This window comes from Oryctolagus cuniculus, chromosome 13, assembly GCF_051225735.1.
Source record: "Oryctolagus cuniculus isolate XC-2025 breed Fujian yellow rabbit chromosome 13, ASM5122573v1, whole genome shotgun sequence".
Lineage (NCBI taxonomy): Eukaryota > Metazoa > Chordata > Mammalia > Lagomorpha > Leporidae > Oryctolagus > Oryctolagus cuniculus.
In genome coordinates, this window is record NC_142879.1 from 42868328 (window position 1) to 42895743 (window position 27416).

Consider the following 27416-nt stretch of genomic DNA (forward strand, 5'->3'; position numbering starts at 1 on the left):
TACCTTTAAACTATTTTTTTTTAACTTCACTTTTGAGGTTTCTAAAAGTTGCTGATTCTTCAGTGTTTGGCTGTTCTCGCTCCCTTAGAGAAAGCCAGGGTCTTCCTCCCAGATAATCAATGGGAAGACTCAGCCTATCAGTGTCCCCACCAAAGCTGCCATTTCTTCATCTTCTCTTCCATGCCTGCTCACACACGGCAAGTCAGAGCAAGGCAAGGCTGCGGGTCTTTAACAGCCCCTGTGTGTCAGCTCCCAGGCTGCCAGAGAAGGGTCTCTGGGAGGTGTAGCCTGTCACGAATGGTGTCCGGGTCTACTCTGTAAACTAGAAAAGTAATATCAACTAGAAGAGTTTGGACTCAGGACTAGGTCCATTGCTAACGCTGACCAGGTGAATGTTTGCTTCCGACAGCTTATGACAGAGACCCGCTGAGGAGGTAAAATCTGGGGCATTTTAAATTACAGACGCACAGAAGTCAGTAGATTTGGCTTGGTGTCTAAAAGGAGAAAGAGTTGATCAACGTTCACTGTGCTTATGACATAATTGCACACATGAAGGACTGCTTTTTATTCTCTGGTAAGATCCAAAATACAAGCATTCAATTTTTGACAAAATCTTCAAAGCAGTCCGCATGCATACACACAGACTTCAACTGATAAACAGATCCTATCTCTTCAAAGCAAAAGGCCAGCAGTCAGACGTCTGGAGTTGCAGTGTTCTGGGCTGCACCCAGAGGGGCTGGCAGGCTGCTGACGACTGAAAGCAGGGGTCCTGGGAGGACTTAGCCACAATGGCTTCCTGAATTTTTGGCTCACAAATGTCTTCTCTGTTAGATAACTTTGTACTCTGGGTTACTCAGAAAGAGCAAATTCAATGTATTTAAGGTCCAACTCATCTTCCATGTCCCCTACTCCTGTCCCCGCTCTCCTCCTTCTTCTAGTGTTTCCTGGGATATAACATATATCATCATGGATGACACCACAGGGAATTTTTTTTCAGTGCTGCACTGTTCTGAAATGAAAGCATCTTTCATAGTTTCAAAGGAAGGAGTACATGTTGCATGGGAGATTGGGGCAGATGGCATGGGTTCCAGGTACTTTTTTTTTTTTTTTTTTTTTTTTTTTTTAGATTTACTTATTTATTTGAAAGCATTACAGAGAGAGGGGGAAGACAAAGAGACAGTGATATCTTCCATCTGCCAGGCTCATTCCCCAAATGGCCACATTGTGCTGTGTTGTGGCGCAGCAAGTTAAGTTACCACCTATGTTGTTATGGATTCATCCTGAGAGGAGGAACGTGGTGGGGGCAAGAGGCCCAGAGTCACCACACAGATCCTGGGAGTCGGGTGAAAGCGGGCCAGAGGCGAGCAGCTCGCAGACTCGTTTATTTAAGTTGGTACAGCAGCTTAAATAGCCAAGGCAGCCAATCCGGTCAAGGGGCAGTCTATGCCCTAACCAATCACAGCCTGTTGCCAGGCAGTTTCCGAAGCCATCTAATCATAGCCTGTTGTCAGGCAGGCTCCGTTGTCATGTGCTTTCCAAAGCCATCCAATCACACCCTGTTGCCAGGCAGGCTTCACTGTCACGTGGTTTCTGAAGCCATTCAATCACAGCCTGTTGCCAGGCAGTTTTCACTGCCAGTGGCCATCTTGGCATGGCCTTCTCATTCCACCACATTTCCCCCTTTTTGTTTGAGCAATGGGAGGCATGATTCTTGGCCATACCATTGTTGACCCCGTTTCCATGTGGTCTCCATATGCGGCTGTGCCTGTCTTAGGTTGTCCCCCCAGGGATCTTACCCGTCATTGACTAACCAGCGCTCAAAACGGGAGACCACAGGAGTGCTTGCTCAGATGGGGGTAGGAATGAGGAACAATGGTAATCAGGAATGGCATGACCACACACAGGCTGTGGGCCGTTTGAGTGGCTGACTGGAGTTAGTGGGGTATAAAGCAGCAGCGGATGTGGCTATGGGCAGTTTCTCAGGGTAGGATGATAGGGAAGGTGCGTCTGCTAACAAGGTGGGCTCTCAGTCTTGTTCAGCTGGTTCTGGTTGACTGTCAGTTGCAGGCTTGATGTTTCTGGCTGGTACCCAAATGGGCTGTCCCACATTCTCTGGAAAGACACAAGTATTTCCTAGGCCCTTGATTAGCAGAAGCCTTTCTACGGGCGTTGGAATCCAGGGCCTGAATTTTGTGTCCGCTCCTACATTACCGGCAAACGTGGGTGGGATGGGGTCTAGCGGCTGCCCTGAGAGCCTGGGGTGCCCGGGGACTGCCACAAATGTGGGGATCCTCAATGGGTGCGGATGGGATGACCTTACATGAGTTATTGCCTCAAGGTCATCTAAGTGCATCCCATGGATATTTCAGGGGTGGCTGACTAGTCATTGCTAGTCAGGCTCCACTGTCATGTGGTTTCCGAAGCCATCCAATCACAGCCTGTTGCTAGGCAGTTTCCGTTGCCAGTGGCCATCTTCGCATGGCCTTCTCATTCCACCACACATCTACATAGCCGGATTTCCAAATGAACAATGATTCAAGCACCACCTGCTCTACTGCACATCCAGCTCCCTGCAAACATGCCTAGGATAGCAATGGAAGATGACCCAAATAGTTGGATCCCTGCCATTCACATGACTCTTGTCTTTAGCTTGGCCCAGCACTGGCTACTGTGGCCATTTGGGGAGTGAACCAGTGGATGAAAGATCTCTCTCTCTCTCTCTCTCTAATTCTGCCTTTAAAATAAATAAATGTATGATTTTTTTTTAAGTTGACAGAAGAGTTAGACAGTGAGAGAGAGAGATACAGAGACAGAGAAAGGTCTTCCTTCTGTTGGTTCACTCCCCTAATGGCAGCTTCGGCCGGAGCTATGCCAATCTGAAGCCAGGAGCCAGGTGCTTCTTCCTGGTCTCCCATGCGGGTGCAGGGCCCAAGCACTTGGGCCATCCTCCACTGCCTTCCCGGGCCACAGCAGAGAGCTGGACTGGGAGAGCAGCAACTGGGACTAGAACCTGGCTCCCATACGGGATGCTGGTGCCACAGGCGGAGGATTAACCAAGTGAGCTACGGCGCTGGCCCTGATATATGAATTTTTAAAAAGATACTGCCAGGAGAATGAAAAAGAAATTGAGAAATATGAAGAAAATCCTTGCAAAGAGTGTTATCTTAGCCCATTCAAGTTTCTTTATCAAAATTGGGTGGTTCTAAACAACAGAGACAGTTTAGGAGGCTCAGAAATCAAAGGTCAAAGCACCAGGGGATTCAATGTCTGGTGAGGTCTGTTCCTCACAGATGAGTTTCTCACCGCAACCTCACATGGTGAAAGGTCAAACAAGCTCCCTTGAGCCTCTTTTATGAGGGAATTAATCTCCTAATGAAGGAGGGGGGAGGGAGAGAGGGAGGGAGATAATGAGAGAGAGAGAGAGACAGACAGACAGACAGACCGACCTTCCATCTACTAGTTTATGTCACAAGTGGCTGCAACACCCCAGGCCGGGCCAGGTTGAATACAGGAGCCAGGAGTTCTACCCTGTTTCCCATGTGGTTGACAGGGAACCCAGTACTTGAGCTATCAACCACTGCCTCCCAGTATGAACATCAGCAGGTACCTAGACAGGAAGTGAAGGCTGACTCAATCCCAGGAACTCTGATGTGTGATCTGATCTGTGATCCCAAGTGTCAGTTTAACCCACTGTGCCATTCCTGTCTTTTAACATGAATTCTGAAGAGACAGAAACATCCAGACCATATCACACATGTCTGATAAAACATTTTAAGCTATAATACATAATCTCAATATTCAGAAAATATACAATCCAATTAAATTTAAAAAAAAACAGTGAAATGTGAACACAAATTTCAGTAATGAAGATAAAAAATGACAACAGTTCAACATTACTATTCATCAGATAGATGTAAATTAAAACCAGAAGGAGGTATTTCTTGGATTTTTAGAATAAATAAAATTTTAAAACTGACCAAATCAAGTAGTCAGACAGTGTTGATTAGTATTTAATGTTATCATGCTTTGAAAAAATTTCATAAGTTAATTAAGAAGGTAAATCTATTCCTATCATATGGTCCATTCATACCGCTCCTAGGTACCCCAAGAGAAACAACAGCATATGTAAAACCAAAGACTTCCGCCCAAAAGCTCACAGTAGCTTTAATTGTAACAGCTCAGACTGCGGGCAACCCAAATGTCCATCAACAGGCAGGTAGATTAACAAATTGTGGTGTATCTATTCAGTGTACTATTAATCAATAGAAAGAACTTAACTATTGGCACATGCAACACAATGAATGACTCTCAAAATATGCATATTGAATGAAAGCTAGGTTTTTTATTTTAAGAGTATATATTATATATCTATATTTATACAGTACTCTAAAAATGCAAATTAATGTATAGTCAGGAAGTAGGTTAGTGGCTGCCTGGGGATAGGGTGGGAGGGGCCTATGGGAGGCATATGGTTTATACAGGGGCACAGCATGAACATGTTCACTGTGCCAATGAAGCGGACTGCTTCACAAGTACATAAGTATATCAAAGCAAATAAAATTTTACATCTTAAATATGTAGTTTATTGTATATCAAGCATACTTTAATAAAGAGGTTAAATTAAAAGTACATTTCTAATTGGCCCAATTTCACAAAATCTGCAAAAGGTAAGAGTGGGATCTGAACCCCGGCAGCTTTGCTTCTGAGTCAATGCCCACATCCACTGGTCTTCCCTGCACGTCCAGGGCTGCATGAGCCTTACTCTTCCTGGGTTCCAGCCTAAGTGGTACATACCCTTTTTGGTATTTAGAAATCCATAGGCCCCATAGAAATGCCTCTTCTGGGTCTCTAAGTCCTGCTGGCAGAAGTGTGCACCTCCAGGACCTGAGAAAGTTCAGAGACCAGACATGGGCTGGTACTGTCTGCATTTCTGACAGCCCCTGGTTCTCTTTTGGAAAGCAAGCAACCATACCCATTTGCAAAAGCAAGAATTCCGGTCTAAAGTAAACAGACTAGCTAAAATCTTTTCTTTCTTTGGGGGCACACATAATTAAAATTAAATCATGCTATGTCCACATCTTAGGAAAAAATGCATAAAATGCCATCATTTTCCCTCAACACTTAATTAACAATAAAAATTTGATGAGGAGAATTGTCTTAGAAATACAGAAAATCAATTTAATCTGGGTGAAACTTAAGATCAAGTTTGGAAGCTGTGTATTGACAGGGCTCTTTTGTGTGGGAACAAGCCACCTCTTTCTTTAAGCACACTGCCACTCCGCACCTTCAGCCTCTGGCAGGTGTCCCTGTGTCCAAGAGGTCAGGCTGAACCTCCCATGACACAGGTAGAGAAGTGAGTAATGACACACAAGCCGCAGCAGGTACAGCCTTTCTCCAGGTGACGCATCAGGAGACCTCTGCAGAACTCGCTCCTTACGTCCTCTCCCATTGAGGTTCTTAGGTTCAGGGATAAGCTGAAGGAGTTTTTCTCATTTGCCCACAAAACACACGCAGATTTTGATGGCTTGGAAGAAGAGTTGCCCCCTCTCCCCTCTCCTCTCCTTTGCTGTTTATTTTTAGGCAATTACTACAGTTCACAGCCTACCAATTCGCCTCTTACAGGCTCTTTCACACCTGCATCTGGAGGTGACTGCAGCCAATATCTGGGTTCCACTCACACACAGAAATGTCTTGAGCGGAGGCGGAGGCTTGGCCATTTCAAAAACAGAACAATCTAAAACAATGGGCTGAATCCAGGTCAAATACCCTCTAATACCCTCTCAAAGCTTTTTTTTTTTTTTTTTAACAGTTTTTCCCCCCATATCACCCTTTACAACTCTGTGTGCGGGAGTTTCTTTCAAAGCCTAGCTAAAAAGAGCTACTAGATTTGAGGGGAAATAGCTGGCTAGGGAAGGCTGCAGTCTTGGAAACGTCAGAGAAACATTTATGGTGATGGAAGCAGCACTAATAATATCATGGAATCTAAGCAACTCAGACACAAGAAGAGAAAGGCGAACACTAAAAATGTGTCACGGATGTGTGATGGAAGGTTTGCGAAAAACTCCCTCTGGCATCAATGTCTCAATCACAGGCTACAGCATGTCTTTGAAAAAACCCCAGCTCTCCTTCATCAAATATTTGGAGAGCCCACAAGGTGCCAGGCACACCGTTGGATGCTCCTGGGTCAGAAAAGTTACAAAACAGGGTCCCTGCACTAGAGGGGACCTCTGTTCCCAGTGTGAAAAAGAAAATGAAATCAGGGCACAGGCAGGTGCAGAGCTGTGGGGTTCATCTGAGCTGGAAGTGACATGGAAAGCATGCTGAGATGGCCTCTCAGTGGAGACCTGAATGAAGTGGGCAGCAAGCAAAAGGTCATTTAGAAAGTGAGTAACAACACAAAGTTGTTTGTGTTCAAAGACAGATACAGTGCCCAAGAAAGTGAAGAATAGGTAAAACCCCAAAAGATTGTATTGGTGTGCATTTCCCTCACCACTGTTACTATTACCATTACCACCCCTTAATTGAATGGGATTCCACCTAGGCCCCAGGTGACTTAATCCTTTGTATTACTAAGTGTCCCATACTTTTGGTTTCTTTAGTATAAAATGCGGGAGGAGATTACTCTCTTTCTTGGTGTTCTAGGGACAGTGACAAGGAGATCTCCTGAACTTACTTAACTTAGCAGCAGTTCTAGGATCAGAAAGAGGAAAGAAAATGAAATCTTGGAAATATTGGGTCATTAACACACAGTTTGATTTAGTATATTTAATTTATTCTGATGTAATATATTCTGATAATAAGTGAGACCCCCCCCCAAAAAAAAAAACCCTCAAAGAAAGAGGTATGCTGGGAACACCAACATGGTTGCAAGCTCCTTTGAATAAAAAGCAACGTTTCTATTTGGTTACTCAAATGGTTTGCAGACCTCATGTCACTCCACTCTAATCTTGATGCTCATTTGGAAAATAAGTACCCTTGGGCTGATTCAGATTTTGGGTTGGAGTACTATTTTCCATTTAACCAGGGATCCTTGGAGAAAAGCCAATTCTTTGTCAAGGCAAGAAAATTAGAATGGGAGCCTAGAGGTAATAAGAAAACAGAGATGCAAAGAGGAGACCAAGCAGAAAGCCTGGAAAGTGTTATAGTGGCCCATCGGATTTCAGCCAGTAGGTTCAAGATGAGAAAGCCTAAGCATCCATAAGGATGTTAAAAAGAGGAAAACAACATACAGTGTGTGAGAGACAAGTCAAAGCCTTCCATATGAATTAACTGACTGAAGCCCAATTACAAAGTTATATAACAGTGCAGTCCCCGGTGGATGAACATATGTCCACCAAAACAGAGGGTGGACCTGGTGGGAAAGTGGACTTATGGTTGTTATGCTAGAACCACCAAGATAAGAAGATGTTAAGTCAGTAGCATGATGAATGGAGGGAAGACAGAGGCGAGGCAAATTCATTCATGAGGTTACAAGAAACGCCACACTTGGGGACTGACCGAAGAGCTGGCTGTAGGGATACTGGATGCCTCATGTTTCTTGAATCTTAGCATAAAAGGGTATGGCCTTGCAGGAGGTGGAATTTGAGTCAAGACCCAGAAAAATCTAATGATTGTGTGGTTACCCTTAAGCTTCATATGCCGACTTCGTTTTGAGGATGTCAGCATAAAATGAAAACTTCCCCACTTTCTTCCTAGATATTACCCAAAAGTGGCAAGGAGAATAAGAGAAAATGAAATCAGGGCACGGGCAGGTGTCCTTAAAATAGGACACATTGAGCTGGATTGCTGGTTCTACTACAGGTTAAAATATCAGGGGCTTTCCTCAACCTGGGACAGTTTGTCTTCTCATCTGAAAGCCTGGTGAATGCCTGCATTTCTTAGAGTTACTATAGGAGATGAGGTCCTTAAGAAACCCTGGTAGGGTCTGGCATACAACAGGAAGCCAGTGAATGTCAATTCAACTAAGTGTACCTGGATGCTACTACACAAGAGAAGAAAAATGGCAGAGGCGGGGAAGAGCAGACTCCACAGGGTCAAGTTACCTTATATAATGCATTCACATGGCAACCTTCAAGAATTATTTTTTTTCATTAGCAATTATTTCTTCTCAAACCACACTGCAGTATAAAACTTCCCAAGAAATTTTTTACTTTTTGACTAGTATTTTTCCTGCTGCCATGTCTTGTTAATTAAACTTAGAAAAATAAAGCAGAAGCTGTCTTCCAAAAACTTACAAAATACAATTCTAAGGTTTTAAGTACTTCCAAATAAAACTTTGATTGACAAAATTTACATTTCTTAGGGATTATCTAGAATTTAGTACCAAAATAAATTTGCTAGTTGCAAGACACATTCTATTAAAAGATCACCACTCACGCAGTTTCTATCGAGAATGCACAAGAACAGATTAAGAATGCTCATAATCTCACATAAACAGTCTGAAACATTCACGTCATCTTAGCTTGCAGCCCCCCAAAATAGACGAGACAGAAGAAACAAAACAAAATCCTTATCTCATAAATGGGAATGGGAAGCCCAACCCCATCCTCTAATACATAATCAATTCTTTGAATAATCATTATTTCTTTATTCCCAACCCTCTTGCCCTGTCAAATATGAAAAAGTCTACCTCTCAATCTCTTAAAATCTTAGCTGGAAAAATACCCCTATAAAAAGAAACCCAATGTGGGAAACCATTTTCTTGTTTTCCCTCTTAAACTTCTATACTGTTACGTTTTTGTGAGTTAATACATCTTTCCATTGGATTCTGAAAAAAACAGATTGCTACAGATTCTTCCAAGGATACAGGAAAGTTTAATGTTATCTGACAGGTGTTATAAACAATTTAAGAGTTCACAATGCTTAAGGCAAGACTTGGAATGGTCAAAGAATGAGGTGAAGAAACGTTTCAAGTTCTCATTCTAATAGTCTCTTTCCAAGGCTGAGGACACATTTTAAGAAAGGATGTGACCTTGAGGGTTTCTGGTGTACTGATCCAAGAGAGATGGATAAGAAAGGGTTCTGTGCAGTCCGGACAAGCAAAAGCAAAGGGCAACAGCAGTGGACTAAACCAGTTATACAGCCACATTCTTTGTATTTTTTTTATACTCTCAAAGCTCTACTTTTCTTTTTAGCCTACTAAAAAATAATCTTTTGGATAGTAAATGCACGTACAAAATAGAACATTCAATAGCTATCAAAGGATAAGAAGTGAAGACAACATATTCTCCCCTCCCTGGCTCCAACTACCCTGTCTCTGCCCTCCAGCTAAGGCATCCCATATGGGTGCCGGTTTGAGTCCCAGCAACTCCTCTTTCTATCCAGCTCCCTGTTAATGGCCTGAGAAAGCAGTGGAAGATGGCCCAAGTGGTTGGGGCCCTGCACCCACGTGGGACACAGAAGAAGCTCCTGACTCCTTGTTTCAGATTGGCTCAGCTCTAGCCATCATGGCCGTATGGGGAGTGAACTAGCAGATAGAAGATCTTTCTCTCTCTCTTCTCTTTGTCTGTAACTCTTACCTCTCAAATAAATAAAATCTTTAAACAAGTTAATAAGTGGCTACTGGAAACACCTCCTCTTCAGTTAATATTACGTATCTATTATATATGAGAATACATTTAATGTTTTAGTATTGTGTACCAACTAGCAGCAAAAACAGAACTGTAACTTGGATCACTCTGGACAACAAAATGGCTTGCTTTTCAGAAATTAGGGCAACTTACAAGACAGTCCTCTGCCTGAGATGGTTCATTCACATAATAAGACATTGAAGGCATGCCATGTGCAAAGCCCAGTCACAAAGGAATGATGAATCTTGCTTTCAAAAATTATTTCAGTCTCTAAAGGGAGAACAATGTATATTTAACCTAGAAAATATGCATGGTACCCACACAAATAAACACTGAATGATAAACTGATGAATAGCACATACAATGCATACAAAGTCTGGTACCTGGTAAATACTCAAGAACTGATAGCTAATGTTACTATTATCATTACAATTGCTGCTAAGGGAAAATAAAGGCCCTGAAGAAATGATAAAATGGACCTTGGATTTATAAACAGTGAGGGAAAAAGACTCTCAGGAAGTCATCTTAGATTTGAAGAATAACTGGGCATTCAATAGACAAAGATGGAAAGAAAGAACATCTTTAGCAGAAAATGTAGCAAGGCATGAAGATCTGAGGTAGAAAGCAGATGTTTCAGAAGGGATGTAACCCAGCCTTGTCTGTCTTTCTGGGCCCATTCCCAGTGGCTCCCCAGTGCCTGCTCAGCTCCTGCTTTGCCCCTGATGAGATCTTTCCCATACATGCAGGACAAGGATAGAGTGATGGAAAAACTCTCAAGTAGCTCATCTCACATAGTAAAGACTCAATACCTTTGAAACGGGCATCAAACGCAATGCCAAGAACACAGCGGACAAAAGCCTGTGTCTCAGTCTATTCAATAAATGGTGCTGGGAAAATTGGATTTCCATGTGCAGAATCATGAAGCAAGACCCCTACCTTTCACCTTACACAAAAATTCACTCAACATGGATTAAAGACTTAAATCTACGACCCCACACCATCAAATTATTAGAGAGCATTGGAGAAACCCTGCAAGATATAGGTACTGGCAATGACTTCTTGGAAAATGCCCCAGAAGCACAGGCAGTCAAAGCCAAAATTAACATTTAGGATTGCATCAAATTGCGAAGTTTCTGTACTTTAAAAGATACAGTCGGGAAAATGAAGAGGCAACCGACAGAATGGGAAAAAATATTTGCAACCTATGCAACAGATATAGGGTTGATAACCAGAATCTACAAAGAAATCAAGAAACTCCACAACATCAAAACAAACAACCCACTTAAGAGATGGGCCAAGGACCTCAATAGACATTTTTCAAAAGAGGAAATCCAAATGGCCAACAGACACATGAAAAAAGGTTCAAGATCACTAGCAATTAGGGAAATGCAAATCAAAACCACAATGAGGTTTTACCTCACCCCGGTTAGAATGGCTCACATTCAGAAATCTACCAACAATAGATGCTGGAGAGGATGTGGGGGAAAAGGGACACTAACCCACTATTGGAGGGAATGCAAACTGGTCAAGCCACTATGGAAGTCAGTCTGGAGATTCCTCAGAAACCTGAATGTAACCCTAACATACAACCCAGCCATCCCACTCCTTGGAATTTACCCAAAGGAAATTAAATTGGCAAACAAAAAAGCGGTCTGCACCTTAATGTTTATTGCAGCTCAATTCACAATAGCTAAGACCTGGAACCAACCCAAATGCCCATCAGCAGTAGACTGGATAAAGAAATTATGGGACAAGTACTCTATAGAATACTATACAGCAGTCAAAAACAATGAAACTTGGTCATTTGCAACAAGATGGAGGAATCTGGAAAATATCATGCTGAATGAATTAAGCCAGTCCCAAAGGGACAAATATATGTTTTCCCTGATCGGCAACAACTAACTGAGCACCAAAGGGGAAACCTGTTGAAGTGAAATGGACACAATGAGAAACAGTGTCTTGATCAGCTCTTGTCCTGACTGTTGATGTACAATGTAATACTTTATCCATTTTAGTATTTTTTTTTGTTCTAGTACTATTGGTTGAACTCTGTAATTAACACACAATTATTCTTAGGTGTTTAAATTTTAACTGAAGAGTGATCCCTGTTAGGAATTTGGAAAACATTATCTGAGTGAAATAAGCCAGTCCCAAAGGGACAAATACCATATGTTTTCCTTGATAGGTGACAACTAACTGAGCACCAAAAAGGAAACCTGTTAAAGTGAAATGAACACTATGAGAAACGGTGACTTGATCAGCCCTTGCCCTGACTGTTGATGAACAACTTAATACGTTATCCCTCTTAGTATTTTTTTTTTGTTAGTTCTACTTAATACTTTTGGTTGAATACTGTAATCAATACAGTTATTCTTAAGTGTTAAAACTTAACTGAAAAGTGATCTCTGTTAAATATAAGAGTGGGAATAAGAGGGGGAAGACATGCAATTTGGGACATGCTCAAGCTGACTTGCCCCAAACGGTAGAGTTAGAAACATACCAGGGGATTCCAATTTAATCCCATCAAGGTGGCATGTACCAATGCCACCTCACTAGTCCCGGTGATCAATTTCTGTTCACAATTGATCATAATGATAGGACTAAGAGTCAAAGGGATCACATAAACAAGACTACTGTCTGCAAATACTAACTGACAGAATAAAAAAGGGAGAGAACGATCCAACATGGGAAGCGAGATACACAGCAGACTCATAGAATGGCAGATGTCCTAAACAGCACTCTGGCCTCAGAATCAGCCCTTAAGGCATGCGGATCTGGCTGAAAAGCCCATGAGAGTATTTCAGGCATGGAAAGCCAAGACACTCTGGAAAAAAGGAAGGAAGGAAGGAAGGAAGGAAGGAAGGAAGGAAGGAAGGACGGACAGGTCATCAAAGAAGGAGGTTCCTTTCTCTGAAGGGAGGAGAGAACTTCCACTTTGACTACGACCTTGTCTAAATATGATCAGAGTCAGTGAACTCAAAAGGCTTTCATAGCCTTGGCAGCTCATGACAAGAGCCTAGGGTGATTACTGATGCCATAAACAAGAGTGTCAATTTGTTAAGTCAACAACAGGAGTCACTGTGCACTTACTCCTCATGTAGAATCTCTGTCCTTAATGTGCTGTACATTGTGATTCAATGCTATAACTAGTACTCAAACAGTATTGTTCACTTTGTGTTTCTATGTGGGTGCAAACTGTTGAAATCTTTACTTAATGTATGCTAAACTGATCTTCTGTATATAAAGAGAATTGAAAATGCATCTTGATGTGAATGGAAGGGGAGAGGGAGCGGGAAAGGGGAGGGTTGCGGGTGGGAGGGAAGTTATAGGGGGGGAAGCCATTGTAATCCATAAGCTGTACTTTGGAAATTTATATTCATTAAATAAAAGTTTAAAAAAAAAGAAACATCAAAAAAAAAAAAAAAAGCCTGTGTCTCACATTGGTCAGACAATATGTGTGGAGTTGTCCACAAAAATAGCAATTTGAATACAATTATTTGCCCATGCCATTCTAAAGAACTCAAGGTTAGCAACCTTGGTCCCAAAGATAAAGACCCACTCAGTAAACATTAACTTTGGGTGACAGTAATGTAATTCAAAAAAAAAATGCAGAAAATGTTTTAGAATGAGTACTATATGCCTTAACTACAAAGTGAAGCTTCCTACTTTGTACCTGGCATTCTCAGTCTTATAGTTAGACTAATATCATATTCTACTAGAGAAACATAAAAGAGAAAGGTCTTACAGAAGAAGATAACAACCACCCTGCAGACTATTTGCATGAAATTGTGAGTAAGTTCCCTGATTTGGGTTGTAAATATAACACACAACTGACAAAAAAGCACAGTCTTAAATGATCCTTTACATGCCTCTTTCTCTACCCTATTAAGACGCTCGTTGTTTCTTTGATTTATCTGATAATAAATTTTTGATGACTGGTAAATCTCATAAAATTGCACTGGTGCTGACTACACTGATTAATAAGTCTGAAGAATCGAAAGTGTCAGGAATTCATGTGTTAGAATAAGTTACTGCCAAACATATATTAGATATTCCATAAAATATAGAATAAAAAGGTTGATCTGGTAATTTTATCTGGTATCCATTTTCCTGCAACAATTTATATTCAGGGTCATCATTGTCTTACTTGCCTTAAAAAAAAAAAACAATAAAGTACATCCAAATGGGAGGCAAATTCAAAAATTAAAAAATTGTAAAATAATTGATATAAATGATAAAACCTATTTTCCAGCAAGAAATTAAGTACTCAGTTAAAGTTGCTGGAAGGACGTTCAGAGATCTAGTTTGACAATCTTGATTTGAAGCTGGGGAAGCTAAGGTTATTTACCACTGGCAGAGCTGGGAGTAGAAGTCTCCTCTCAGATGAACACTCTGGGAACAAACCTGTGCGTGTGCCATGTATATATACTGTTTTTAAGTCCATAGAAAAGAAAAAGAAAGAAAGAAAAGAAAATCACAGATTTTGGTTAGAAAAAAAATCTAGCTTTATAATAAAAATCAGTCAACATCCACCTGGAGCCTATTTCCCTTAATAAGTTCAATATTCTTCGAGCCACCACGTCTCCAGGGCTTGGTGTACTGTAGGAAAATAAGCATGTCATCTTCGATGTCTCTCTCCATGCTGAGAAAGCAAACCAGCTTTAACTGCAGGAGAAGAAAATTGTGGACCCATTATTCATAGTCGTGAGCTCTGCCATTAACCCAGGGATCTCCTGAGACAAGGTGGGGGAAATGAAACAAAAGTTGAGGGTCCCAGTTGTAGACACTGGAACCCTAAGAGGGGACAGGACATCTCTGACTCCATTTTGTATAAAGAAAAACTCCAACAGCTATTGCACAGGATTACAAAAGCGGCTGAGAGAGGAACCTGGAGAAGTTCCCATTAACTGAAGCAGCCAGCAGACACCCTCCACGCTGCATCTTCCCGCTTTGGGAGTCTGGTGCAGGAACACCATGAGGTCCATGGCCTACTGCTTGGCATAATCCCCCCTCCTTGAATTTTCTAGCCAAATATTGACAAAGAAGGGGTTTTGTTAGGTGCCTTTGAGCATACAACTCTGAAAGTCTATTAGATATGCATGGGAGGAGTGGACCGAGATGCTGAGCCATTTAAACACATTTGCTCATCAACAGAATATGCCTCCTCCCGAAGGTGTGGGGACCAAACGACAGAGTGGTAGGACAAACTGATGAAGAATCCAATGCATCTGAGTAACAACAATGCTATGAGTCTGTGTCCCCTCCACTCCCAATTCATTTCTTGGAGTCCTAACTGCCCAGGATTTCAGATTATGATCACACATGGAGCCATGATCTTTATAAAGATAACCAAGTAAAAATGAGGTCATTTGGGTGGGCCCTCACCCAACATGACTCTGATATCCTTATAAAAAGAGGAAACTTGGACACAGCCATGCACATAAGGGACAACAATGTGCAAACATGGTAGTACTTGCAAGTCCAGGAGGGAGACCTGGGACAGAACCCTTCTTCACATCCCAGAGAGAAACCAATCTAACTGACACCTTGATCTGGACTTCTAGCTTCTAAAACTGTACAACACTAAGTTTCTGCATCTAAGTCATGCTGTTTGCAATACTTTGTTACAGTAGCATAACAAATACAAATAGTAAAGACAAAATCAGGTATCAGTAGGAAAAGAAAGAAAAAAAGCTAAGGGGCTGGTGCTATGGCATAGCTGGTGCAGCTGCTGCCTGCTGTGCTGGCATCCCATATGGGCGCCGGTTCGAGTCCTGGCTGCTCCACTTCCAATCCAGTTCTCTGCTATGGACTGGGAAAACAGTACAGGATGGCCCAGGTCCTTGGAAGACCCGGAGGAAGCTCCTGGCTCCTGGCTTCAGACTGGTGCAGCTTCAGCCATTGCGGCCAAGTGGGGAGTTAACCAGCGGATGGAAGACCTCTCTCTCTCTGCCTCTCCTTCTCTGTGTAACTCTGCCTTTCAAATAAATAAATAAATCTTTAAAAAAAAAAAACCCTAAAAAAAAGCTGAAATACTTATTCAGAAATCTTTCCATGGAGAATAATCTAAACCTCAATGATAATTTATTCAGTCTCTAAACTAAGCCTGTCTAATGGGATACATATTAAAAAGAATATACATTTTGAAGATGATGGAATTGTATCATGTCCCAAGTAAGACTTTTTTTAAAAAAATTAATTCTACCAATAGACAACTATATTTTCTTGACTGCAAGCATTTTTAAAGTCTTAAAAACAAGTATGAAATATTATACAAGCACAAGAGAGTAAAATATGAAAAGCAATTTGCTCAATGTTTGGTGAATAAATTGGGGTACTGGCAAATGCCTGTAAACCTAACTCACATTTAAGCTTTTTATCCAATCCAGTTGATTGAAACTCCTCTCAGAATATTATGTGTTCTAAACCAAATACCTGACAACACCAAAGAATCTTTAACTGACAAAAAAATAATAAAAAAAAAACCACCCTCCAACAATGCCCTACCATAAGAGACAAAGCTCAATAAAAAGCCAGCATGCAATAAAACAAGATATTGTTGTGCAGAGGACAGAAATCACACATAGTTTTGTTTGATTATAAAAGCACCACTTTTTAATTTATCTCTCAAATAAAAACAGCAAAAGCCAGCAATAATTCATGTTAGCAGAGAGAAAGCATCAAGCATTGAACATTAAAATTACTGGGAGTTAATAAAGGTTATCAATATGTAGGGTTGATCAATTTCACTTTGTTGAGAAGATAAATATTCAATAGTTCAATATGATTATGTCAAAGGAATATCATCCAAAAATGGAACTCAAAATAATTCCTCTTTAAGAAGAAATATTCTGATACCCTTCCTTTCGGGAGTGTAGACAGAATCTAGCTGGTGTTAATTTTCCCTCTGATTACCAAGTGGAACAAATGATCTACATTGTATCTATCTTTACATTGGTGCTGAATGAATCGTGCTGCAGGTACTGGCTATACAAGACATCTTGACTGCAAACTTGGTAATCAACAGTAAGGGTGGGCGTTGGGGAGGGGATGAGGAAAGGAAGGAGGTGGGAGGGAGGACTGATGTGAGACTGTTCTGCACTGGACAGTTCTATGTAAAAGCCTCTTCTAGCACAAAGTTCAGAATAAAGAAACATCCCTCCTCTCTCTTTGATGTAGCAGTTCTAGGTCTGTCCCTCCTCCTCCCACCCTGCTTTTGCTATCCTAAGAGTTACTCACACTGCTTTAATGATAAGGGCACTAGTCATTGGGTAAGATGCAAACTGCGTTGAAGAAAAAACACAAAGTACAGAGTTCCTTCTCTTTGGTCAAGCCAGATTCCACCAGGGGCCTGCAGAGCTCTTGGGCAAGCAGAGTGCATGCCAGAGGCCTGAGCACACAGCACCAGAGGAGGCCATGAAAGGATGAACGTAGACATGCGAAGTGATCGTTTCCAACTCTGGATCTGTTATCTGGGGTGCATCAGACTAAGAAACAATCCAGAACAAGCTATGCATAAAATGGGGTTCACTAAACATTCTGGGAATACCAGCTAGACTCTGGAAGCTGGTGGAACGTTCATTCACCTTTGATCTTCACAGGTATAGGGGGTGGAGGTTCCTAGCTGTAATTCACAGAATCTAAGTATATTGGAAATAGCCATGTAGAAACACTTTCCATTTAAAAAGCAGAGCCAATTTGCATAAGCTGTAAAATTATAGAAAAGTAAAGCTTCAAAAGCCTGTAAGAAACTTGTACATAACTTGCACAAATGTACCATTTAGTCTAAATATAAAGGAAAACGGATAAACACTAATTACCTGTGATGTAACATATATATGAATAATAGTGCTAACCAAATTACCAAGCAAAAAAGGAAAAAAAAATCCTTTTAAATGCAAAATACATGAAATGAATAACAAAAATCCCAGAAGAGAGAGAACTGTTACATATTTTTCCTTAATCATCTGCATTCCTTCCATTACCTTAGAGGGGAGATATTAATTTACCAGGGTTAGTAATGACTATGTACACAAACAGGCAACTAAACCAAAGATCAACAATTGATATTACATTTTGATTTACTTTTATTCAGTGGGATAAATATCCCTCAACTCTTTGACTTATAAAATATTTACTACAAGTCCACTTTAAAAAGTAGTGGGAATATGGGTTTAAAAGACAAATTGACTTTGGTGCAAAACATTCTGAAATCCACGCTTGGTGTGTATTTTCCGTGACTCTTTGGAAGACTCCTATGCAAGGATTTCAAAATTGCTGCACCAAAATAAATTATCTTATAATTTCACTTTCCATATACTTTTTGAAGTTCTTTATATTATCTGGAGAAAAAAGAATGCTTCCCAATTCTACCATTTAAAGTGAACATGAGGTAAAAGATATGATACAGTAGAACCCCAAATGTAACATGTATGGGTCTCCCTTTTCTCCCTGATGCTTCTTAGTAATACTTAACATGTAATATTTTACATGAAAATAGGTCTAAACACATCAACAATTTAAATTTTACTTTTATTATAGTATGGAGGAAATGTCATGATACATTTATTAGCCCTCAAAATTACTAAAAAATATATATGTAATATTTATAAAGGAAATAGAAAATTCCAAGAATAGAATACACAGTCAGCTTATAAAATAAAAACTATTTTTATGTCAAAAATGACTCTTCATTTTCACATCCACTATACAGAAAATAGCTCAATTTGAGCTATCTGCAGACATAATAATAAAAAGTCTATATTGTTGCATACACTGATTTTCACTGTGTAAAAGTTCATCAACTGCTAGAAAGTTTCTGTAGTTTAACCCTCTTTTCCACCTTTTTGAAGATATGTATAAAAACCACCTTGACTCAGCACCCATTAGAAGCTACAGCTGTTGTTTAATAAAGCTCATTTATGTCCATTATTGCCTGTAACAGATTTGCACACAGTGTAGAAGAAAAATTATAGAGCTTTAATTCCACAAGTAAAACAAAAGAAACAACAATAAGCAGCAGACAAAAGAATTCTTTCTTACAAATCATTGAAGGATGATTCAGTGAATGCCAGGTTTCTAGCTACGAGAAATTCTCAGCATTTTGCTCGCTGTTGCCCAATACTGACTAAGAATTTGCTTTGTTACAGTATTTGCATGAACTAATGCGGCTATGTATGGCTTATATACTGTTTCAATTTTAATGTAAGATTTGAAACATGACAAAAGGACAAACATGAGTGGAGTGGGGCACCTTTCCCTAGAGAGGGCCGCAAGTCGGGTGACCCAAGAGTGACAGAAAGCACCTCTGCCTCAGGGCACCCTGGAGATGAGGCCTTTGCATCACCAGGCGCCGCAAACTGCAGGCTTCAGGAGATGCCTGTTTTCCAAAGCCTTTCCACCAACACATTTTCCGCAGAACATTTGTCAAAGCTCTGCTCTTGTTAACTTGTTGACAAGAGTTAACTTGTCAGCTTTTAAAATGGCTTGTGGATGCGATCCCCCTTTCTTGATGGAAATGTGCAAAGTATGAGTTCCTCCCTTTCACAAAGAATCTTGTCAAGAGTTTTGACTTCAACTTGACTGCTGGTCCTGGGGAAAAAAACCAAAACAAACAAACAAACAAACCTACCTTCTGGAAAGCAGTGACTATTCCATCCTAATTCTGCCTCACGAAACAAAAGAGGTCAAACAAGAAGACAGCCCCCAACACAGAAAGAGTTAAATGGGAACTGCACAACTCCTCAACGGTCTGAAAATGCTAGAGAGCTTACAGCATGTGATGCTCAACAACTAGCCTGAACAGATTATTTTACTGTAACAGACGGAGGAACTTAGAATGGGCAATGCAATGACACCAGCCAATATGCTCCCCTCACGGAAGCACGAGGGATGAACAAAGAGCAATCTCCACCTGAGAAATGATGAGGAGAGCGTGATTAATGCCCAAAATGTACTTCAAAGAATACTCTCCGAAGCTCTGTACCTCCGCATCCCACCAGCCACACCTGCCCACACCTCCTCCTGTTCAACTGAACCAGCTCACATCTTTCTCAGGTCAAATCATCTCAAAGTATGTTAATTCTTCCTCCACAACGGATTCACTGTTTTGCTTCAAACGTCCATGTCTCCTCTTGGAGTCCATTAGAGCCTGTAAATCAGATCATCCATCTTCTCGGCTGTCGCTGCCCTAGACTCGGCAGGCCTCGAGGATGTGCTTACACAACACGAAGGTCACCGTGAAACTCACCCACAGACGGAATGAAAATAAAACACCCTGGTAAGTTCTTTGCTGCTCTCATTTAGGTAATGGCTAATTGGTTTAAAAAAAAAAAAAAGGCAGCTCAGAGGTTCACTGGTTATTCTAAGTGCCAAGAAGAAGTTATGCTTGTATGGTAAAGACAGACATACATCTTTCATATGCACATATGTATATACACACATACACACACAGACACATGAGTTTTTTTAACTGAAGGGGATGTATTTAGTTTAAATCAAAAAAGACAAATGAGTGACAATTAGGAACTTTAGGCTTTAGAATAGAGGATCTAATATTGAATGCGAAGTTTGCTTTTTGAAAAAAGTATGTCATGAACAAATCGCCTTCCTTGAAGATTGCCACGTGTACAACTTTCAAGAAAGTAGTCAAGGACCTGCTAATTAGAATATTTTTTCAGGTAGCTGAGAAAGATACTAAACATTTTCTAATTATGAAATGGTTGATGAAAAGAATTAAGCTGGGCTCTAATTACATAGGGCTGTACTAACATATCTGTTTATTTAAGAAATGATCTTAAACTTTAAAAACTAGTACATATTAATTTGTAAAATATAAGGTGGCATTTTTTTCACAACAAGTTTTTTTAAAAAAGGCTAAGAGTTTGACTTAGTGTCTTACTGAGCTAATAGTCCACACTTTTGGGCTAGTGCGTTTGATAAAGAAGTGATGCTCACTACCAAGGGAGGACGGGAGACCAGCACAGCAGACACAAGCAGTGGTCAGCCCTCTGCTCCGTCTCCAGGAGAAGAGGCGGGGAGAACCCTCCGCAGTCCCTACCCTCCAGGAGCTCACGTCAAGTGTGCTCTCCCAGCACAGGCTCTTAGGGCACCTCTAGAAGCAGTGGCTGGAGTACACGCTGGTCCCTCGGAAAGAGGTAGCTATCTCTCCTAGGCTTACTTTGGTTTTCAGATGTTGATTTGCCTGCATACAGTGCTCGGTGAAGAAATCAAGGAAAAAGAGTAGGCTTACAGTAGGCGAATTGCTTAGATTATGCCAATGCTCAGATACAGCCAGTAACTATAGAGTCAAGAATACATAAATCAAATATGTCAAATACCCTAGGAATTTACTCAACCAAAGCAACAAAATCTCTCAATTTTCAGAGTTGAAACATGTTTAAATGCACAGAAATAGTCTGTAATAGTGTATACTGGTGGTTCGTTGCCAAATGACTCTGAGGTAAGACAAAAATCCATAAATTTACAGGTTAATCTTCTAAAAGAAAATTAAAACTAGAAGTTTTTTCGTATACAAGGTATTTTATTCTTCTTTAAGGCATAAATTAATGCTTGGTAAATTTAAAAGAGTGTTAAACAGAATAACAAAGAGTATTTACATCAATAATGGATTACGAGGAGCTTGCTCATGTGCCTTCCTGAACACTACCAAATAGAAGATGATTTTGTAAAGATTCCCTACAAACCAACCTCTGTGCAGTTTTCCATTTACTAACAAAAAATTACAGTCCTATCTAATATGCATGATAGAAATGATTAACACATTAAGAGGAACAAAATGAACAATAATCTGCTAATTTGCAATTATAGTTTCACACATTTTCATAATTAACTAATTTCCAAGACTAAGCTATATTTGTATTTTTTATAAAAAATGAACGAATCTGTAATAATTGCACATTTCTATATGGTACATGAGACAATAACACACATCCTACACTTATCTCATTTTACTCTGAAGTTAAGTCTATGTCTTCCACATTGTAAGTGTCAGCATAATGTCCCAAAAATCGAAACCATGCTTTAAGCTGCTTTTATATATAAGGATACGCTATCTATCATTTTGGCAATTTGAGAGTGTTTTGTTTTCGCACCATTGTTCTTCACAGCACATTTTCTCAGTGATTTTGTCAGCTGGAAGCATGATGTCTCATCAAGAGCACCCGGGCTGGAGCCAGAGGGTCCTTCACAGCCCCAGGTTGTGTCCTGTCATGGCACCTAGACTCACAGGCCCAGCACAGGCTCAGTGAGCGCAGTGTGTGTTTTGGGGAGGAGGGAGATGCATTTGCATGATCATGAGAGGGGAGAGGGAGGAGGAGAAGGAGAGGGAGAGGCTCAGGCTCTTAACTGAAAATGATCTTTGATGACTGATGTTAAATTCTCAAAAACTGGTGAATATGGAAGCAAATTACATTTAACCATGGGATTTGTTTTAAAAAGTCTTTTTTTATAGATGCTTAAAAATAGACCAGATTTTAGCCTCAGGGGTCAGTTAACCACTGAGATAAATGACTGGGCAATGGTGTGTGGGGATCAAGTGGGAAAATCATGACAGAAGATACCACAATAGCAGGAGCAGGTGGGTAATGGCAAATTCCTTCCTTCTCCAAAACACTGAGGAGGAAAGAGTTGGGAATAGCTCAACTTCAGGGACTGCGTCCCACAGTCTCTGGGAACCTGCAGTGAGGACCAGAAGTATTTTCATGCTGTGACTTTAAGCTGGCTGATTCTTCCTCCTCTTTTTCTGTCTTTTTTTCTTTTAGAGAGATTATACCTCACTAGAGTAAAAGCTTAAGTAATAGAATGATGCATTCCTAGTATTCTCTACTGATTTTATAAATAAACTGCTTAACAATTTTGTTCATAACACTTGTAATTCGTTGCATTTACGGAAAAAAATATGTTCTGATCTTAATGTGTCTGGTGAATTTCCTTAGTGCCATGAATATTCAATATTCAACTAATTTAATGCTTTAAAAATCCTCCCAAGCAAAATTGGTAAAAATTCCCTTGAAAATGTCAAATAAAAACAATCTACAAATAACAGAGACAATTACCACATGTAGTTTAAAATAAAACATTTAAAAATGGTATGTGTTAACTGCCTCCAATAGAATACAGAATTTTTTTAAATGGCATGATTATAAATACTATAAAATCACAGTCCATTATTTTAAAGTCATAGTCTACTTACTATTTGTATGTTTCAGAACGGATATATTCAAAAACATGGGATACTCCAAGCTGGAACTGGTCGGCAATAGGGGTAACCCAGGGATTATTCTCTGCCTTGAATACTTGCTTCTGACCGGTTAAATCCAAGTTTCCTGAAAAGATGAAAGGGGAAAAAAAGTGAACATCATTTCCTGGAACACAGATCAGGTCTACAACGTCCCGCTCAGTAACCACAGAGCAACCCTAATTCCCTTTTAGGTCATTTGATTTCTTTCTTTTTTTTTTTTAATTCCTTAACCCGTGCCAACACTGGTCCACAAGCAAGGTTAAGGCCAATTCCCTGACACAAGAAATGAAGAACAAAGGAAGGAAGAAAGAAGAAAGCCAACTTGGAAGAAATTTTTGCTTATTTTCTAGTCCAGAGACTAAAATGACTTGTTCAAGACTGACAGAAGTAAATATTGGTGAAATCCTATCTCAACAGTGTCAATGTGCATCACCACTTGTCCTGTATCATTTAAGCCCATTCTGATCAACACTACTTTGTTCATCAAGTAAAGTAAAATAGGAATAAAGAAAGATAAGAATATTACCCACGTAAAATTACTAATGTATTACTCAATACTATTGTGTTACTCAAAATACTATTGTATTACTCAAAATTTATTTATTTGAAAGTCAGAGTTACACAGAGAGAGAAGGAGGGGCAGAGAGAGAGAGGTTCTTCCATCTACTGGTTCACTCCCCAATAGGCCACAACAGCTGGAGCTGAGCAGATCTGAAGCCAGGAGCCAGGAGCTTCTTCTGGGTCTCCCACATGGGTGCAGGGGTCCAAGCACTTGGGCCATCTTCCACTGCTTTCTCAGGCCACAGCAGAGAGCTGGACTGGAAGTGGAGCAGCCAGGACTCAAACTGGCCCCATATGGGATGCCGACACTGCAGGCATGGTTTTACCTGCTATGCCACAGCGCCGGCCTCGCATGAATACATCTTAGAATCAGCACTAAATAAATCTCATTAACATGGTGATGCGAGACACTAACATTTGTCTAGCTCTGATCAGCTGAGAAACCAACTTTTAATTTTTCTCATTTAATTTTCCAGCAATCTCTAACATTATCTATAGATGATAAAATTGAGGCAGGAACTGTGGTGTAGTGTATAAAGCCACCATCTGCAGCACTGGCATCCCATATGGGCACCTATTCAGGTTCTGGCTGCCCTATTTCCAATCCAGCTCCCTGCTAAGGGCCTGGGAAAAGCAGCGGAGGATGACCCAAGTGCTTGGGGCCCTGCACCCACATGGGAGACCCAGAAGAAGCTTCTGGCTGCTGGCTTCAGCCTGGTTCAGCCCCAGCAGTTGTGGCTATTGTGAACCAGTGGATAGAAGATCTTTCTCTCTCTTTCAATCCCTCTCTCTGTAACTCTACCTTTCAAATAAATAAATTTTTTTAAAGATTATAAAATCAAAACTTGGGGAAATGGATTAATATGTCCAAGATCAAAAAACACTGGTGTGGGGTTTTGAACCTAAGGCTTTGTACTGCCAAACTTGTATTCTTTCTACAGTGTTTGGTGAAGCTATTAGGTTATGTGTTGATCTATACCAATAAGGATGAGTTAATAAAAGTAGCATAAAAAGCCAGCCAAGACCACCTCATCTGAATATCATCTACTGATGAACAGTCTACTCTATTTTTTTTTTCTTTTTAGCATATCCATAGATGGAAAAGACAGGGTAGACATTTGACAGAACAGTCAAGATTCTACTTGAGGTGTCTACATCCCATATCAGAATGCCTGGTTTTCAGCCCCAGCTCCACTCCCAATTCTAGCTTCCTGTTAATGTGCACCTGGGAAGGCAGCAGGTCATTGCTTAAACACGTGGATCCTTGCCACCCATGTCAGAGTTCTGGATTGAGTTCCTGGTGTCTGGCTTCAGTCTGGCCCAGCCCTAGCTGTTATGGGAATCTGGGCATTGAAACAGCTACCTATTTGCCTCTCTCGCTTCATCTTTCTGCCTTCCAAATAAACACTTTTTTTTTTTTTTATTGGAAAAGGCAATGTGTGAATGAACTTCCCTGTGAAAGAGAGATAGAGACAAACAAGTTATGCAACAGAGATGTACATGGGCTTTGGATGGCAGCATATTCACTGAGGGTCTTTCCTTAAATGTCCTGTGGAGGAAGTCCATTTTCAGACTTCTGGTAAAAGTCCAAGGTATTTGTAAATAGACACCCAGCAATTCTTTTGGCCATAACAGAATCAAAGTAATGCATTTGTCTCTTTCTGAGGCTCTCCTGCCTATTTTTCATAATGAATAACTAAAGGTAACGATAACATATTCTAAGAATGAACATATGCCACAAAGCAAATCATTTAGCTTATCTAAGTTTTGGAAAGGAAATAAAGGACATTTTTTTACTAGAAATATGATGGAATATTTCTTAAAAGAATACTCTGAATCTTTCTTCTTTTTGTTACATGGATTTCTAACTATTCAGAAAACTGGAAAGAAAGCAAATGATTACAACTTAACAAAATGTATTTCAAAGAAAACAGATACTACTAAATGTTAAGAGAGGAATTCATCATGGTTTTCCCAAAGCTACTAAAAATTGTTGGTAGAAAAGGAAGCAGATACATTTTTAAGATTATCAACACTGTCCATGTCCGTTTCCTCATCTTAATGGTTAAACACTGTTAGTTAGATATCAAGTCACCTGGGAAATTAATGAGCTTGATTCTCTATGGCAAGAGTCAGAAAGCTGGCCAGGGCATACAGATATCTAAGAGTTCCACATATAGCTAGCTGAGTATCTTACCTGGGTTTTCTTATGCTGGGAAGGGGCTGCCACTGACTTTTTTTTTTTTTTAACGTTAAGTTTTACTTGGGGAGAGGGTTTTTAGCTTCTCAAGAGCGAAGCTGATCTTTGGTTTGCATTTCTCCATAATCCTTATTCTCTCTTAGGATCTAGTTTGTTGTAGTCTATGTCCTCTCTCGTATCACTTCCCCATTACTTCTTTTTCTCCAATTCCCCTTTCATTGTAACAATCAACAGAATATAAATTTCTGGAAAGAAGTCATCCATTTAAGAGCAAGTCTACGTCTCTGATGAACCGTATGTTATGCACACGAGGTCTATGTTGTCCACTGTTCTCAGGATGTGTGGCCCTACTTCCCAGGAAACTGTGACCATGCACCACTAATTCACTAACATATTTGGGATGGAGGTGGCAGAGGTGAACAACCTTCTCTTAAAATACTCACCTAAGAGACACTCTTGGCTGATATACTATCAGAGTTCCTGCCCACTGATTCAGCATGGAAAAAACTATGAAAAAAAAAATTATAAATGATACCTGTGGGAGAATACATGTATGTTCTCCAAAGTGGATGACAATAATAATACATAAAGCAAGCAAGCAAGCTTTATGAAATTAGGGAGCAAAGTACTTCCTGAGTGAAGGAGATCTCGCTGTTAATGGCTAAACTCTGTCATAAATATCTTTCATTCTTATGCCCTGAAACTGGTTATCTGACTGAGGAAAAGAGTCTGAATTTCTTGATGGTAGAATTCAATTCTGATGAGCAAGCCTCTAAGATTTCCGTCATTTACACATGATCACGAATTAACTCAAGTGGACTGCTTTGTTTTTAATATCTGGTTCAGATTAGAGTGCTGGAATTCGTGTTTGGATTCTTCTTCTTCAACTTTGAGGAGAAGGACAAGAGGAGGGAAAGTAGCTCCATTAGGAGTACAGAGCCCTTCCGATCACGCAGATTTCTGGGCCCTGGAGTGGAATGGAAACTACTTGGGACAGTGAGGAGGAAGAGCTCTTTCTCCAGGCTGCATCACCCCTTCCACCAGGTTCCAAGGCTTATCTCAAAACTCCAAAAATACAGGTTCCATTACGAGCAAAGCAGGCATTAGTGGCCTGTCCCTGAACTTCAGGTGGGGGTGCATTCTACCTACCACCACCCACAGACCCACTTTGGAATGTACCCAGCCTCTTGTTCATTTATTAACAGCTTCCTCCTAAGCTTGCTGTATTTCATGCTAATCCTCTGAAGCTAATGTACTAAAATTCTCTGCTTTCTGAAGGCCACGTGGGGAGGACAGACCTCGGGGAATAATGCCAAAAAAGGCCACTCTGCCCTTTTGTCAGAAGCCTCGAACTCTCTGGAGATCTGTCAATCCCAGTGATGTCTCCATTTTGGAGCCATCAATGGAGACAGGAGAAGCATAGGGGATTGCTAATGAAATCTGCTAACTCAAACACACAGGAGACCCTGGATGTAAGCTAGACAAACTCCCTACAGGGAAAAGGAGTGCTACACAGACGCCTGAAAGTAGGGGTAAAGAGAAGGGCCCATGGGCCATCCATGAGTATCATCTTCATTTACATCACTTCAAACCATCTGCACATTACAGCCGGGGTGTGTGTGGCGGGGGCGGTGCGCTGGGTTACCCTCTCCCCTCATTTATTTATTTTAGCATCAAATAACACGGCTAAATCAAATTCACAGGTGCTTCATCCTGGAGCATCTAACAGAAGAGAACAATTGAAGGGGCTGGCACTGTGGCGCAGTAGGTTGATTCTCTGCCTGTGGCGCTGGAATCCCAGAGGGTGCCGATTCTGGTCTCGGCT

The 27416-nt window shown here is 40.6% G+C and overlaps 1 protein-coding gene across 1 annotated transcript in view; it reads right to left on the reverse strand.

The window, feature by feature from the left end:
- RSU1 (Ras suppressor protein 1) overlaps positions 1–27416 on the reverse strand; it is a 212002-nt gene that overhangs the window by 78916 nt on the left and 105670 nt on the right. Inside the window, exon 8 of the mRNA XM_002717423.6 lies at positions 22783–22915. Within this exon, the coding sequence (XP_002717469.1) occupies positions 22783–22915 (133 nt within the window). The remainder of the gene's footprint in view (positions 1–22782; positions 22916–27416) is intronic.